At 37.7% G+C, this 12,500-nt stretch overlaps 1 protein-coding gene across 1 annotated transcript in view; it reads left to right on the forward strand.

Annotated features, from left to right (window-relative positions):
- The window catches only part of LOC137970632 (spermatogenesis-associated protein 20-like), a 29,163-nt gene that overhangs the window by 2,905 nt on the left and 13,758 nt on the right, over positions 1–12,500 (forward strand). Inside the window, exons 2-5 of the mRNA XM_068817157.1 lie at positions 5,075–5,139; positions 7,085–7,239; positions 9,456–9,804; positions 10,967–11,097. Coding sequence (XP_068673258.1) covers positions 5,075–5,139; positions 7,085–7,239; positions 9,456–9,804; positions 10,967–11,097 — 700 coding nt within the window. The remainder of the gene's footprint in view (positions 1–5,074; positions 5,140–7,084; positions 7,240–9,455; positions 9,805–10,966; positions 11,098–12,500) is intronic.

The raw sequence follows: 12,500 nt of genomic DNA on the forward strand, positions 1-12,500 counted from the left end.
TTCCAACCTCATGCCACCTTTCATTTGTTATGACCCTTGCCAGACTCCACAATGTTTCATCAGCTGCTGTCGCATCTTTGACTTCTTGTATGGTGATGGTGGGGGGGACAGCATTTAGTGGTTACAAAGTTGATGTAGGCATCAATTCTTGATAAATGACTGGGGTTCTGTGACTGCTTGGGATCAGGATGATGACTCATGTAATCAGCTGGGTTTGTCTGCTTCTGGCTTATAAATGACTTTGGTTTTGTATTGCTGTAGGCGCAATTGCAATCTCTCAAGTCTTGCAGTTGCTTTGCAGGTGGGGTTGTTGAAGATCATCTCAAGGATTTGTGGTCTGTCATGAATTGAAAGGACGATCCATAGAGGTACAAGTGAAAGTGTTCAATTCCCCAGACCACTGCAAGAGCCTCTCTCTTGGTTTGGCTGTAGCGACTTTCACAATCGGTGAGTGAACGACTTGTGTAGGCTCAGATTTCCATCAGATCCATCAACAATACAGAATTGTGTGACCTTGGTTTTACAGGTCACGCTCGACTTTACTTCAGCTTCGAACTTCCCAACTACTGGTAAGGGCTTGGTAGACCTACAATGTATATCGATTCCATAAATCTTCTTTGAGGTAGGTAAAAGGTGAACATTTTCCAGCTGATTGAATGAACACGAGTCAATGACATTCATTCCTGCTCCAGAGACGTCAATTAAGCATTTCACTGTTTTATCCCCAGTGAAAACTTCAGTTAGTGGTTGCACCTTGTCACGCACAGAATGAAGAGTGATATGGTAGGTGTATTCTTCATCGGTGCACTCATCACCATCCCTTTCATCCACTGTATTAACTTTCTTGGAAGTTGATCTGCTTCTACATACCCTTGTAAAATGTCCTTTCTTTTGACAGTGCTTGCAGGTTTCATTCAGTGCAGGGCAAGGGTAATTTTCTCCACACCTATGACACTTCTTGCTTTCAGGCGCTGGCTTTCCTTCTTTGACTGTTTGAACGTCTGGTATTTTTCATGTTCTTCTTTATCTTTGGCTTGCTTTTTGGACATTTCTACATCCCGGCCATAGTTGAGTAGAGCTTTGAGATTCATGTCTTCTCGAAGAGCTCTTCGATGTAAATGTGAGGATAAAAAGGACATGACTATGTGTGACTTCATTATTTTCTTCATCTTCATTAGTAAACTTGCATGTTTGAGTCAGGTGTCTCAGCCTTGTGCAGTAAGAGTCAAGTGACTCGCTAGAATTCTGAGTAGCATTTCTGAACAAAGTCATGTAAATCTTGTACATGTACACTGTAGGTCTTGTTTACTTTTGGCTGGAGGAAGGCATTCAGAGCCGCTACAGCTTTCTCATACTCTTTCTCTTCCCCTTGATCTGGAAGTGTTTCGAATATGTCGCTGAATTCTTCACCAGCCGAGTATAAGAGCAGCGCTCGCTTGCATGTCGAATCTTTCACATCGTGGGAAGTGATTCTTGCAACGTGGGCCGACTGAAGCGTTGTCTTCATGTACAGAGAACAAAGGAAATGGAGGTACTGTAGGATGTTCACCATTTCGCTTCTTTCCAATGTGGTTGATCCAAAGTATCTGTAAAATGAGCTGCAGTTGTAGGTGAGTACACTTGAGTTATCGTCGTCAGCAGTTATAGAGTTCACGATTATAAAGACTTGCTCTACAACACAGTACTCCTTTCTCTTCACTCCCAAGGTTCCTTCTCCTGCGCATGCCCGTCACGCAATACAATGACATTAGACATGGAAATACAGCTATAATGTTTACACTTGTTGTTGACACATTATTTCGAATTATTTTAAATTTTATTTTTTTAATAGGATACAGTAGTTGAAAACTGGAATAGCTTACCAAGTAGTATTCATAATAGCTCTAATTTGAAGACCTTTAGAATTAATTTGATGAATCATTTACAGTAACTCAGTCTTAATTTCATGTATTCACAAAAAATATTTTTAGGTTATATCATGATTATTCATTAATCATTTTTGTTATTATTTTGAAGTGTATATCCAGGTGATCTGCCTCTTATGGGGTCTCAGACTCTTTTGTGGATCATCCTTGTGACACTACAGTTTCCTTTTCTTTCTTTTCTTTTCCTCGGTAATGTGTTGCCATTAATTAGCAATAAATAAAGAAAAAATATAAATAAATACCGGTAAACTTGTCCTGCACATTTTGCCAGGAGTACTAAGAACTGAACTCAGTTAACGTGTTACTTTGACTAACAAGTGAAGATAGCATGACAACATGTCACACAGACATAATACTAACATCTGGTCTAATCAAAAGGACTGAAAGAGTGAAACCAATGAAAGTAATTGCATAAACAGGTCAACAGGTTTATTCTACATGTATTTCCTTTGTCTTACTTCTCCAAGCTTTAACAATGAACTGAATATCTGGGAGAAACCTTATGGAGCAGAGAGCCAACAAACTTGAACCACACTGAGCATGAGCAGGGTATCATCTAAGGAACCTTTAGCATATAGATTCAGTGTATGGCTGCTTGTAGAAACCTCCAACAACTCTTCTTGTCCACTAAATTATATCATAGAAGTTATTTGCAAGATGAAAAAAGTTGGGATTTCTTGCACCTTTTACTGTTCATCTGATGCTCTTTAAATGATTTTTTTCATACCTTGAAAGAGCCAGTGTTACAGGGTCAGACATTCCAACCTCCTTTGAAGGCAAATAGGGAGTATTTTTTTTAGTGCCAAAGGTGCTCAATGGCGCAAGCCTGTAAGGTGGTCCGAGGGTATTTTCCCCCCTCCAAACCCAAGAAATTTTACAAATTGTTTTTCTCTCAAGTGGCTTTTTCCTGCATTTTGTTGGCCACGCTCGTCCACCACTTTTGGAGCTGCATAATGGAGTAACACTGCTGGCCTCATGAGTCTTCACAACACGGAGTGTCTAATGGAAAGACTGTGCGAGACATTTTAGGGCAGGAAAGTGTAATGGGTAACATTTTACATTGAGAGTGCAAAAATACATGTACATAAGATGAGCAATTTTTCCCCTTGTTTTCAGAATTTTGTGATAAGTCAGGAGAGCGGGTGGCAACACATCAAATCGGGAGACTCCTGTTCAAATCTAGCCTCCCATGCAGACACTCTTAGGACTTTGTAACGGGTGCCTCCCCCACAAGCGAGTCCTGAAGCAAGCCGGAATTGTCGTAGACCAATCACAATGCACTTCCAGATTCTGGAAGTGCAATTTGGACCCTGAGAAATTTTGCTTACGGTCACTGAAAGGTCACTGCAAGAAAATGAGCTGTGTGTGTTGGTCATTTAAAATCGCTGACTTTAATTGTGTAAATTGTTATCAAAGAGAAACTGTAGGGTATAAATTAATTTCATGCTTTGGCTTAGATGTTTGTGAATGAGAACGGTAGAATTCGTATGGTTGAAACATTAAACTTTTTGCTCCCGTGCTTTTTAAACCTATTTGTGGCGGTCGCTTGGGATTGATATCATATTTCCCTGCTATAATTTCAGTGGAGTCATTTCATTTGAATTTAACCCATTTCTTCTAGTTCTTTGGTTGAACTAATTTAAGGTTTGCTTTATTTTGTCAAATCTAAGAAACACTGCTAGCTGAGTACTAACAATTTTTTGCAACACAACATTAAATCAAATGGTTAGAGATGATCATCACCAAAAGCAGCCTGAAAATTTCAAACTTAGGTAATGGATTTTTTTTTTTCAATTTCTTCTCGCTACTGTCTGAGTTGCGTTCATTGCAACTTGAAGGTAATGGTTCTCATGCAGTTCAAATACACTTGCAATACTTTAATATTGTTATTCGTATTTACATGTATATATTTCCATTGCGCTTTCAATTTTAGATGAAGCGATGCCATACCATTGCTAAGCACTTGCATCTTGACTCGCGAGAGTGCAATTTCATACCCCACCGAGGAGACCATGTATACACCCTCACAAAACGCTTTAAACTATTTTGTTAAGGTTGCAAACTTTTATCATGTACAAAATATTTAAGATGTCACAGGGAAAAGACAGTATGAAGAAGTGGGAGTGGACAGAGCTCTCACCTCTCACATGTATGGTTTGGGTCCAAATCCACCAAATGTGGGTTGAGATTGTTGGTTTACTGCTCCAGTTAGTAGGTTGTACTCAGGGTTATCATAATATGAAATGAAATCGGGAGTTAACCCATTGGCATCCAAACCAACCGAAACCGGCCAAACTTAGTATTTTACTCTGTCTAACGCCAGAGTATTTTACTCTGTCTAACGCCAGACGATTTTCCTCGTCAATGGGGAACCCCTGGGAGTCAATGGGTTAATAACTCACTGAAAAACTATGTCCCCATTTAAGAAAGATCTAAAGTTAAACAGTGCTCAAAATTAGTGGTCGTCCAGTCATTAGAGATGACCAGAAATTTTGCCAAGTATTCAGTTTTTGGTAGAGTAAAAAGCATGATTCCCAATGGACAACCTAGCCGAAAATAGAAAATGAATGAATTATTAATCACAAACAGTACCCGAAATACTTGTTGGTTTTCTATTGTCAATGTACATGTATGATCATACATGTATGTACATGTAGTACTTATGAAATTAATGATAATAATGCTCAGCTGCAGCAAAATAATTATAGTAATTATTATTAGTTAGCTGTAGCTGTCTGCCTATGTTTTAAATATCTGTAGCTTTTACAAAACATTGTGAGACAGGAAAATGCAACAGACAATATCACAAACATGTACATGTACCTTTAGGCGATGGAGATTGAAGACAACAAAATATACCCAGACTTTAAAGAACTATGGGATATTCAAGCTGAATTGATTGTATCTCAACACTGCATACATTTAATCGTAGAGGGTTTCCTAATAAACCTAATAGGCAACCAAATGCATGAGTTTTGTTGCTTGCCCTTTGAAACAGGGACAACCTGCTTTTTTTATTTCAAGCACTGATATAAATATAATGTATGGAGAGGTACATGATATTTGTTGTACATTAATCTTACAACTTCCTTATTGTAAAAAGAGTTGACTGGAGGAGTGATTGGAGCTTTCTCTCATTTACTTACTAGGTATCCATGGGGAGATGAGGCCTTTGATAAAGCAAAGCAAGAAAACAAGCCTATTTTTCTTTCTGGTTAGATGGTAGAATATTCATACTAAAACAAAATTTGTGTGCAATAAAGGGCACAAGTATTTGCGTTTGATGTCTTAGTGTTGAGGTCTTCAAGGACTGTTTGTAATTTTGCCAAATGGAACTTGAGTCCCCATGAGTTCACTCTTTGATCCTATCTCTAAATAAAGTAAAAAGAATAGGAAAAGGAAAATGGAAAAGATCACAAGTTATCTCTTGAAACTGGTTCTTAATCCTTACCTTTCTTAACTCCGAACATCTCATTCCCGTCCTAACTCCAAACTAAAAGAAAACATTATTTGAAATAATAATCATAATTATTACTATTTATTTTTAATTGTGATGGGCTACAAACCTATAGTGGGGATCATGCAACTGACAGTCACATTTTATAAGACAGTTATTGTCACTGTTAAAATCTCTGAGATTGTTCACAAAACTGTCAGTTACATGTGTTACACATTTTGGTGTAGGAAATTTAAAGTTGATTATTAGTTACAGTATATGGCAAGTGCTCATTGCCGATATACACACGTAATGAGTGCTCTGGCTGGCTAATTGCGACGGCATTGTTTTACCTTAATGCCAGTGGCCTGATTATGAGTTATGCAGTAATTCCAGAGCCAGACCGCACACCGGTGGCTCCGTTGGTTGAGCATCGGGCCCTCATGCGGGAGGTTGTGAGTTCGACTCTGGCCAGACCAACACTCAGGGTCTTTAAATAACTGAGGAGAAAGTGCTGCCTTTGTAATTACATCCACAAATGGTTAGACTTTCAAGTCTTCTCGGATAAGGACAGTCACTATAAACAGTACGCCCCGTCTCACAAATATCTTTCATGTTCATTAGTTCCCTGTGGGACGTTAAAGAACCCACACACTATTCGAGAAGAGTAGGGGATGAAGTTCCCGGTGTTCTGGCTGTCCTCTGTGAGTATGTGGATGGGTGGGTATAGCAGGTCCATATCAGCTGAATAGCTGCCAATACTTCAACCTGCTCAAACAAATAAATAACAAACAAACAAGACTGGCCCGTCTTATATATTAAAAACTGAATGACAGATATCAGATTTCCAGCATTTTCATTGGCTCACCGAACACAGTCTATCAGTTCATATACCTGCAGTACCTACATGTAATATGGTCGACGAATGCGTCAGCAATAAAGCGAGCTGAAAACATTTTTGCAGCTCTGAGAAAAAATGGCAGACAAAAGCTGTTTTAGACCAGAATTGACTGAGGCAGAAATCAAGTTGAACATAGAAGAGTTTTAAATATATTATATTAAAATATTGAAATAATTATATACTTGGGCTTGCTGGATATAAAAATGATTATAACCAACTCACCACTGTGTGCCTCGTTGGTTATCTATCACTTCATATCCAGCACGCCCTTTTAGAATAATATTAAATAATGTTAAATATGTTTTGATGGAATATCAGTAGTGTGTTTTCAAAGTACTCAAAATAACCTACGTAAAGAATGCAGTTCAATTTAAAAAAATGTTTAGAAGTGATCCAAACTTACTGCAAGTATTGGCTACATGTACCTAATGATACATTTATAATCATTATGTTGCTGGATGTGAAGTGATAGATACACGGCGAGTTGGTTATAATCATTAATAATTTTTATATCCAGTAAGCCCAAGTAGAATAATACTCCAGGTTCAACAACTCTTCCATGCATTGTGGACTAAAGCATTAAATTCTGCTTTGGTCACTTCCAGTCCAAAATGGCTTTTGTCGGCCATTTTTTTCTCAGAGCTACAAATTGAAAGTGTTTTCAGCTCGCTTTATTGCAGATGCATTCCTTGACCATATTTCAGCTGTAGGTACAGCAGGTATATGAACTGATAGCCTGTGTCCGGCGAGCCAATAAAAATGCTGGAAATCTGAACTTCTGTACTTGAAGTGTGCATTTCTGTGTGTCTTTTTTGCATGCAGTGGGTTACTCAACTTGCCACTGGTGTCATGTTATGGAAAGAGAGTCCTTTGAAAGTGAAGAGATTGCACAAATCCTCAATGAAAAATTTGTTTCTGTCAAAGTGGATCGAGAAGAAAGACCAGATGTGGATAAAGTCTATATGACATACATTCAGGTGATTATTAGATTTTTTGGTCGTAAGGAGGATGAAATATTTTTACTGTTGACTAATACCTACAGGAGACAGTGTGGCCTTGAGTTTCAGATATCTGGTTCAAGACTGCAGCTCTGACCACTCCTAGAATTTGATCAGGACTGGTAGTCCCTGGTTCAACTTTCAAAGCTGCACTTGTAAATAGCCAACTGGTTTGCCTCAGGCCAATTAAGATTCTTAGCAGCTAGTTGCTGTTGTTGTTCTGTTTCTTCGTTTCATTAATTGTTTCATTGGAGCGGTCAATTAAGTATGTATTGTATTGTACATGTACAATACCGGTACATCATTTAGATATTTTTTTCTTCCAGGTACAGAATCACAAAACCTATAGTAGGGATTAACATTTTCAGTATGGTTTTGTGGGCAAATGTCTGGTCATAAGACTTTGTAATATGAATGTAATGTAATATGACTTTGTAAGTGATTGGCTCTGGGAGCGGGCAGAATTTTTCTATCTTGCCTGCCAATTCAGACGGAATCCAAGCCTGGTCGCATGAGTTTGTGTGACAGGTGTCTTTTAGGACCAAAAATAGAGTTTTTGAAGTTTTGAAGTTTGTGAACAGAATCAACTGATCATTGCGGTATTTCCTGATAGTTCTCTTTTGATAATTAATAAGTATTGCAGGTCAGCCTTAAGCAATGATTCCCAGCCAGCACTGCGGCCTACAGCCTTGGGCCATACTCAAGACCTTATACTCGGGCACAGTTATCCGTATACAGTGATGTTGCTTAGCGCTGGCTGCCGGTGAAAATCACCGCTTGAGAAAGGGGTGATCGCCAACTGAATTCTGGCCGTCAATCGAAGTGACTGAGAAGGGCGCAAATTATTCTAGACAAAGTTCAAATTTAAAGTCATTTGATGTGTTAAAAAAAATTGAATATCTGTTAGTATACAGAATTATCTCTAGAATTTATCGATACTGGCAATGAAACACAACCTTTGTTTGAATACTGTTGTGCATGTCTTCTGTTTCTCTGTATTCGCCATCTTGAAGAATGCCAGGTGTGACACTGGGAACAATCTTGTAACCAGGTCCCTTTGATGCTCAGAGCATGAACTTACCGTCTCAATTAATAGAACCTTTAACTGGATGAATTATTCTTAGCTACATCCCTGCCTCTTCAAACATTCTTAATGCCTCCATAAAGGGATCCGAGTTACAGTAAAGCTTCATAGCCGCCTTGATCTTGATATCCTTGTATGTTATCTTTACCGATCTTAATCCTCTCCTCCCACACTTCCTACTCATGTATAGTATACCTGTTGATCCATGGGGGTGATTTCATCCACCGTCTACCAAATGAATATCTTTCTTGCCTCTCTGTCTACTTGTTGCAGCTGCACCAGTGGCCATGTCTGCGTCCACATTAAATACGATAACACAGGTAGCGCATACTGGTTAGTTGCAACTACCTTAGAGTCTGCTAATCTGCGCAAGTACTCCTTCGACTCGTTCTCAAGAACCAACTTATCTTCCTGCTTAGAGTTCTCTAGTACACCCAGAAACTTGTAGGTACTTTCTTCTCCACAGCTCTTGATCGACTTCAGCTCATCGATCTCCATATTCTCCATTTGCTTTACACACCCTCTCTTCACATGCACTACCGCACATTTTTGCTCATTCCATTTCAAACCAATACAGTCCATTCATCCCTTTACAATTTTCATGACTCTTTCTAAGTTGCTCTCCGATGATGCATACAACTTCAAATCGTCAATGTATAACAGGTGTGTAACCTTACAAGAGTTTGATTTGGATAGCTTGTAACCGCTTGTGGCTCTCAACTTCCAAGCAATGGGGTTGAGGCACAGGGTGAACAATGTTGGACAAAGGGAATCACCCTGTGGCCGACCTTTCTTGAAATGGATGATCTCTGAACTCTCGCAACCCTGCTTAGTTTCCATGACGATCCTTGTGTTCCAACTCCTACAGAGTTTCCCTATTAAGACTCCAAACCATTCCGGAAATCTGTGAAGCTTGAACATCTCGATTAACCATCGATGATCCACCGAGTCGTATGCCTTAGAGACATCAATCCACGCCATGCTCAATTATTATTATTATTATTATTATTATTATTATTATTATTATTATTATTATTATTATTGTTGAGTACATATACTTGAAAGGTATGGTTTAAAATAAAAGATCGGTTGGTTTTTGATATTTTTCCAGGCTATGACAGGTGGAGGTGGTTGGCCCATGAGTGTGTGGTTGACTCCAGATTTGAAACCCTTTGTTGGTGCGACTTACTTTCCTCCAGAGGACCAAGCTGGTCGACCAGGCTTCAGGACAATTCTCAATCACATTTCCAAACAGTGGGAAGAGAACAGAGATAAGCTGATGCAGCAGGCAAATATTATCCTAGAGGCCATACAGCAACACACAGGAGAAATGCACAAGCAAAGTGAGGCAGGGGATATGCCAAGCACAGAGTGTATTGGCAAGCTGTTTAGTGACATGAAAACAAGTTTTGATGAGGAATATGGTGGATATGGTGGAGCTCCAAAGTTCCCACAAGCATGTGAGTACCTTTAAATCATAGACATTTGAATTGTGTACATGTACATGCAATCAATCTGAACAGAACAGATTCATAAAGAGATGACAATATTGATCTAAATTAAAACATGCTGGAATCCTGATCACATAATCTCCATGAGGCCAATTCAGTCCAGAGAATGAGACTTTATAATAAAGATTTTTCTAATGCATCTTTTGGGGTGAATGGTTGAAAGGCGTAGTATCATGGGAATTATCCCTTTTATTTCTAAATCGACCATAAAATTACTAAATCAATTTTCAGTGACCGTTTCATTCTTAAATTGCTACTGGATCACCACAGTGGGAAAAAAAATGATTAAATTTTAAAAGAAAAATTAGCCACACTCAAATATTACGGAGTTCATCTAAGATGCAAGAGGAGATTTTGAAAACGTCGGCATTCATTCTAATCTTGGCTACACATAACCAAAAACACTTAGAATTATGGTTTCTGTGATCTAAAATAGCCGTTTTGAAGAAACTTTGGCCATTAATTTCCATTTGCCATCGGTAAACAGGTCTCCTTTGCTTTCCAGATTTTTACTAACAATCCATGATACTGCCCCTTTAACAACATTTTGGTCCACTCAAAAACTCCATACATGTATGTGCCCGGTCTTAAACCCTTTCAGTCTTGAGAGTGTGGGACTTATAGATTTTACTCTGTCTAACGCCAGACGATTTTACTCTTCAATTGGGGTCACTTTAGGCTAGGGATGAATGGCTTTAAACTTGGAATGATTATTACCAGTAATGAGATTGTGAAATAAGAAAAATTTTTAATGTTTGGGTAGTATTTGTTTAGGTCTTGAAAAAGTTGAGGTTACTTAAATAATAAAAATGTGCTGGCAGGTTTGAATGGAACTTGTGCAGCCTCTGTGATTCTTGAGCATTACTCCTCTTCCCTGTGAAACAAACCAACTGGTAAATGGTCAATTTGTTTGTTGTGAGAGAATTTTAAAAAAAGATAATAATTATTAATTTATATCAAAACAGTGAAAGGAGGATTTAGAGGTTAAATGTTCTTATTATTAACAAAAGAGGGTTGATAGTTTTCGTTTAGATTTCTGTCAGGTAAATATTATAGCATAATAGGAGCTTTTTTTGTTTGTTTCATCTGTCTTTATTTTTTTTCTTTGCAGCTAATTTTAATTTCCTCTTGAGGTTCTTCTCTTTTAAATCTGGCACTGAGGAAGGGAAAGATGCACTAAATATGGTGCTCAAGACACTAGACTTCATGGAAAAAGGTGGCATTCATGATCATATTGGGCAGGTAAAAAGCTATGAAATTGAAGGGCTATATGCCTAAATGTTGAAAGTGCAGATTACATGTACTGTACTTTGTGGTTTTATAAATTACTAGTATATTTTTACATTTATTTAATTTTGTGGTTTATTTTCAAGCAATAAACAATGACCAACTTTTGCAATGAATTATCACAAGTTGCACTCAAACGTTTGGGGTTAGAAGCTAAAAATCAGAAAGGTTGAGCACCTTCCCTGAGCACCTGGCCTGACCTGGCCAAAACAACTGAAACTCGAAAACTAGAATTCTTAATTGCAAAAAAGAATAAAAAAGAATCTATTCATTACAAGAAATGGCAAAACATGTTATCGTAATTTTCCTTTTCTTAATAGTTAAGTATTGGTTACATAGTTATATATGAAGTTGTATTTATACAGATATAAATATATCTGTACATATTATTTCGGTTTACATCATTAACCACACCTTAATTCGATCAAACTGACTGTGAATGTAATGTAATGTTAATTTGTTTTTAGTGTTTAGTAATAAGTGTTTGTAAGTCTAAATTTTAAGTTTTTGTAATTGTAATTAGTGTTAGTAATTAAATGTAATTAGGGTAGCGTAAGCAAAAAATTTGAATTTTAAAAAAAAATTAAAAAAAAAAAAAAAAAAAAGAAAGGTTGAGTACTCATTCTTTTTTTATAAAATAATTAGGATATAGTACACGCACTCTCATTGGTCAATAGCTGTGTCTAGATGAGAGTATTTAGGGTTTGAGCCAGCTTTATTGCCTCAGGAGACAATTTATCCCTCTGTGGCCCTTGCAAAGGGACTAATAGGCAACAGCAGGGGACAGAAAAGTTGTACTTTTAAAATTTGTGCAGCCCTTGTTGCCCTCAAGAGGGTTTTTCTTTTTCGCCATCCACCAAAAGTGACAAATCATTGCATTATTTTCGTACTGTAACCACTTGTGATCATAATCAACCATTTCGTCTGGAAATTTCAAGGTTTCGAATTTGGAAGTTGAGCATCATTTTCTTCTGGCGATTCTTCCTTGTGTTTGAATTCGTTTTCAGTTTTTTCGTCTTCTTTGTCGATGGTTTTACCTCGTTCACATCCAAAATAACTCAACATTTTCCTCTTAGACATTTTTCCAAAGAATATATTCAGTGACAGACAGAGCAGGGCACTTTGGTCCATAAATAAAACGAGCTGTAAACATGTGCGTACATGTACAATGTATCTAAAGCCAGTCATGAGTGCAACACAGTTCTCATTTTACTTGCAAATATGGTAAAAGTGATCCTCACTTGGTTATTCGTATTTCAAGCTATCGATTTCAAAACAGTTAAGTTAAATATGTGGCAGGTTTGAAATGCTTTTTTAATAAGGATCGGAATGCGAGAGAATAGCGTTTTTTGATAAGG

Source organism: Montipora foliosa, chromosome 9 (assembly GCF_036669935.1).
Source record: "Montipora foliosa isolate CH-2021 chromosome 9, ASM3666993v2, whole genome shotgun sequence".
Taxonomy (NCBI): Eukaryota; Metazoa; Cnidaria; class Anthozoa; order Scleractinia; family Acroporidae; genus Montipora; species Montipora foliosa.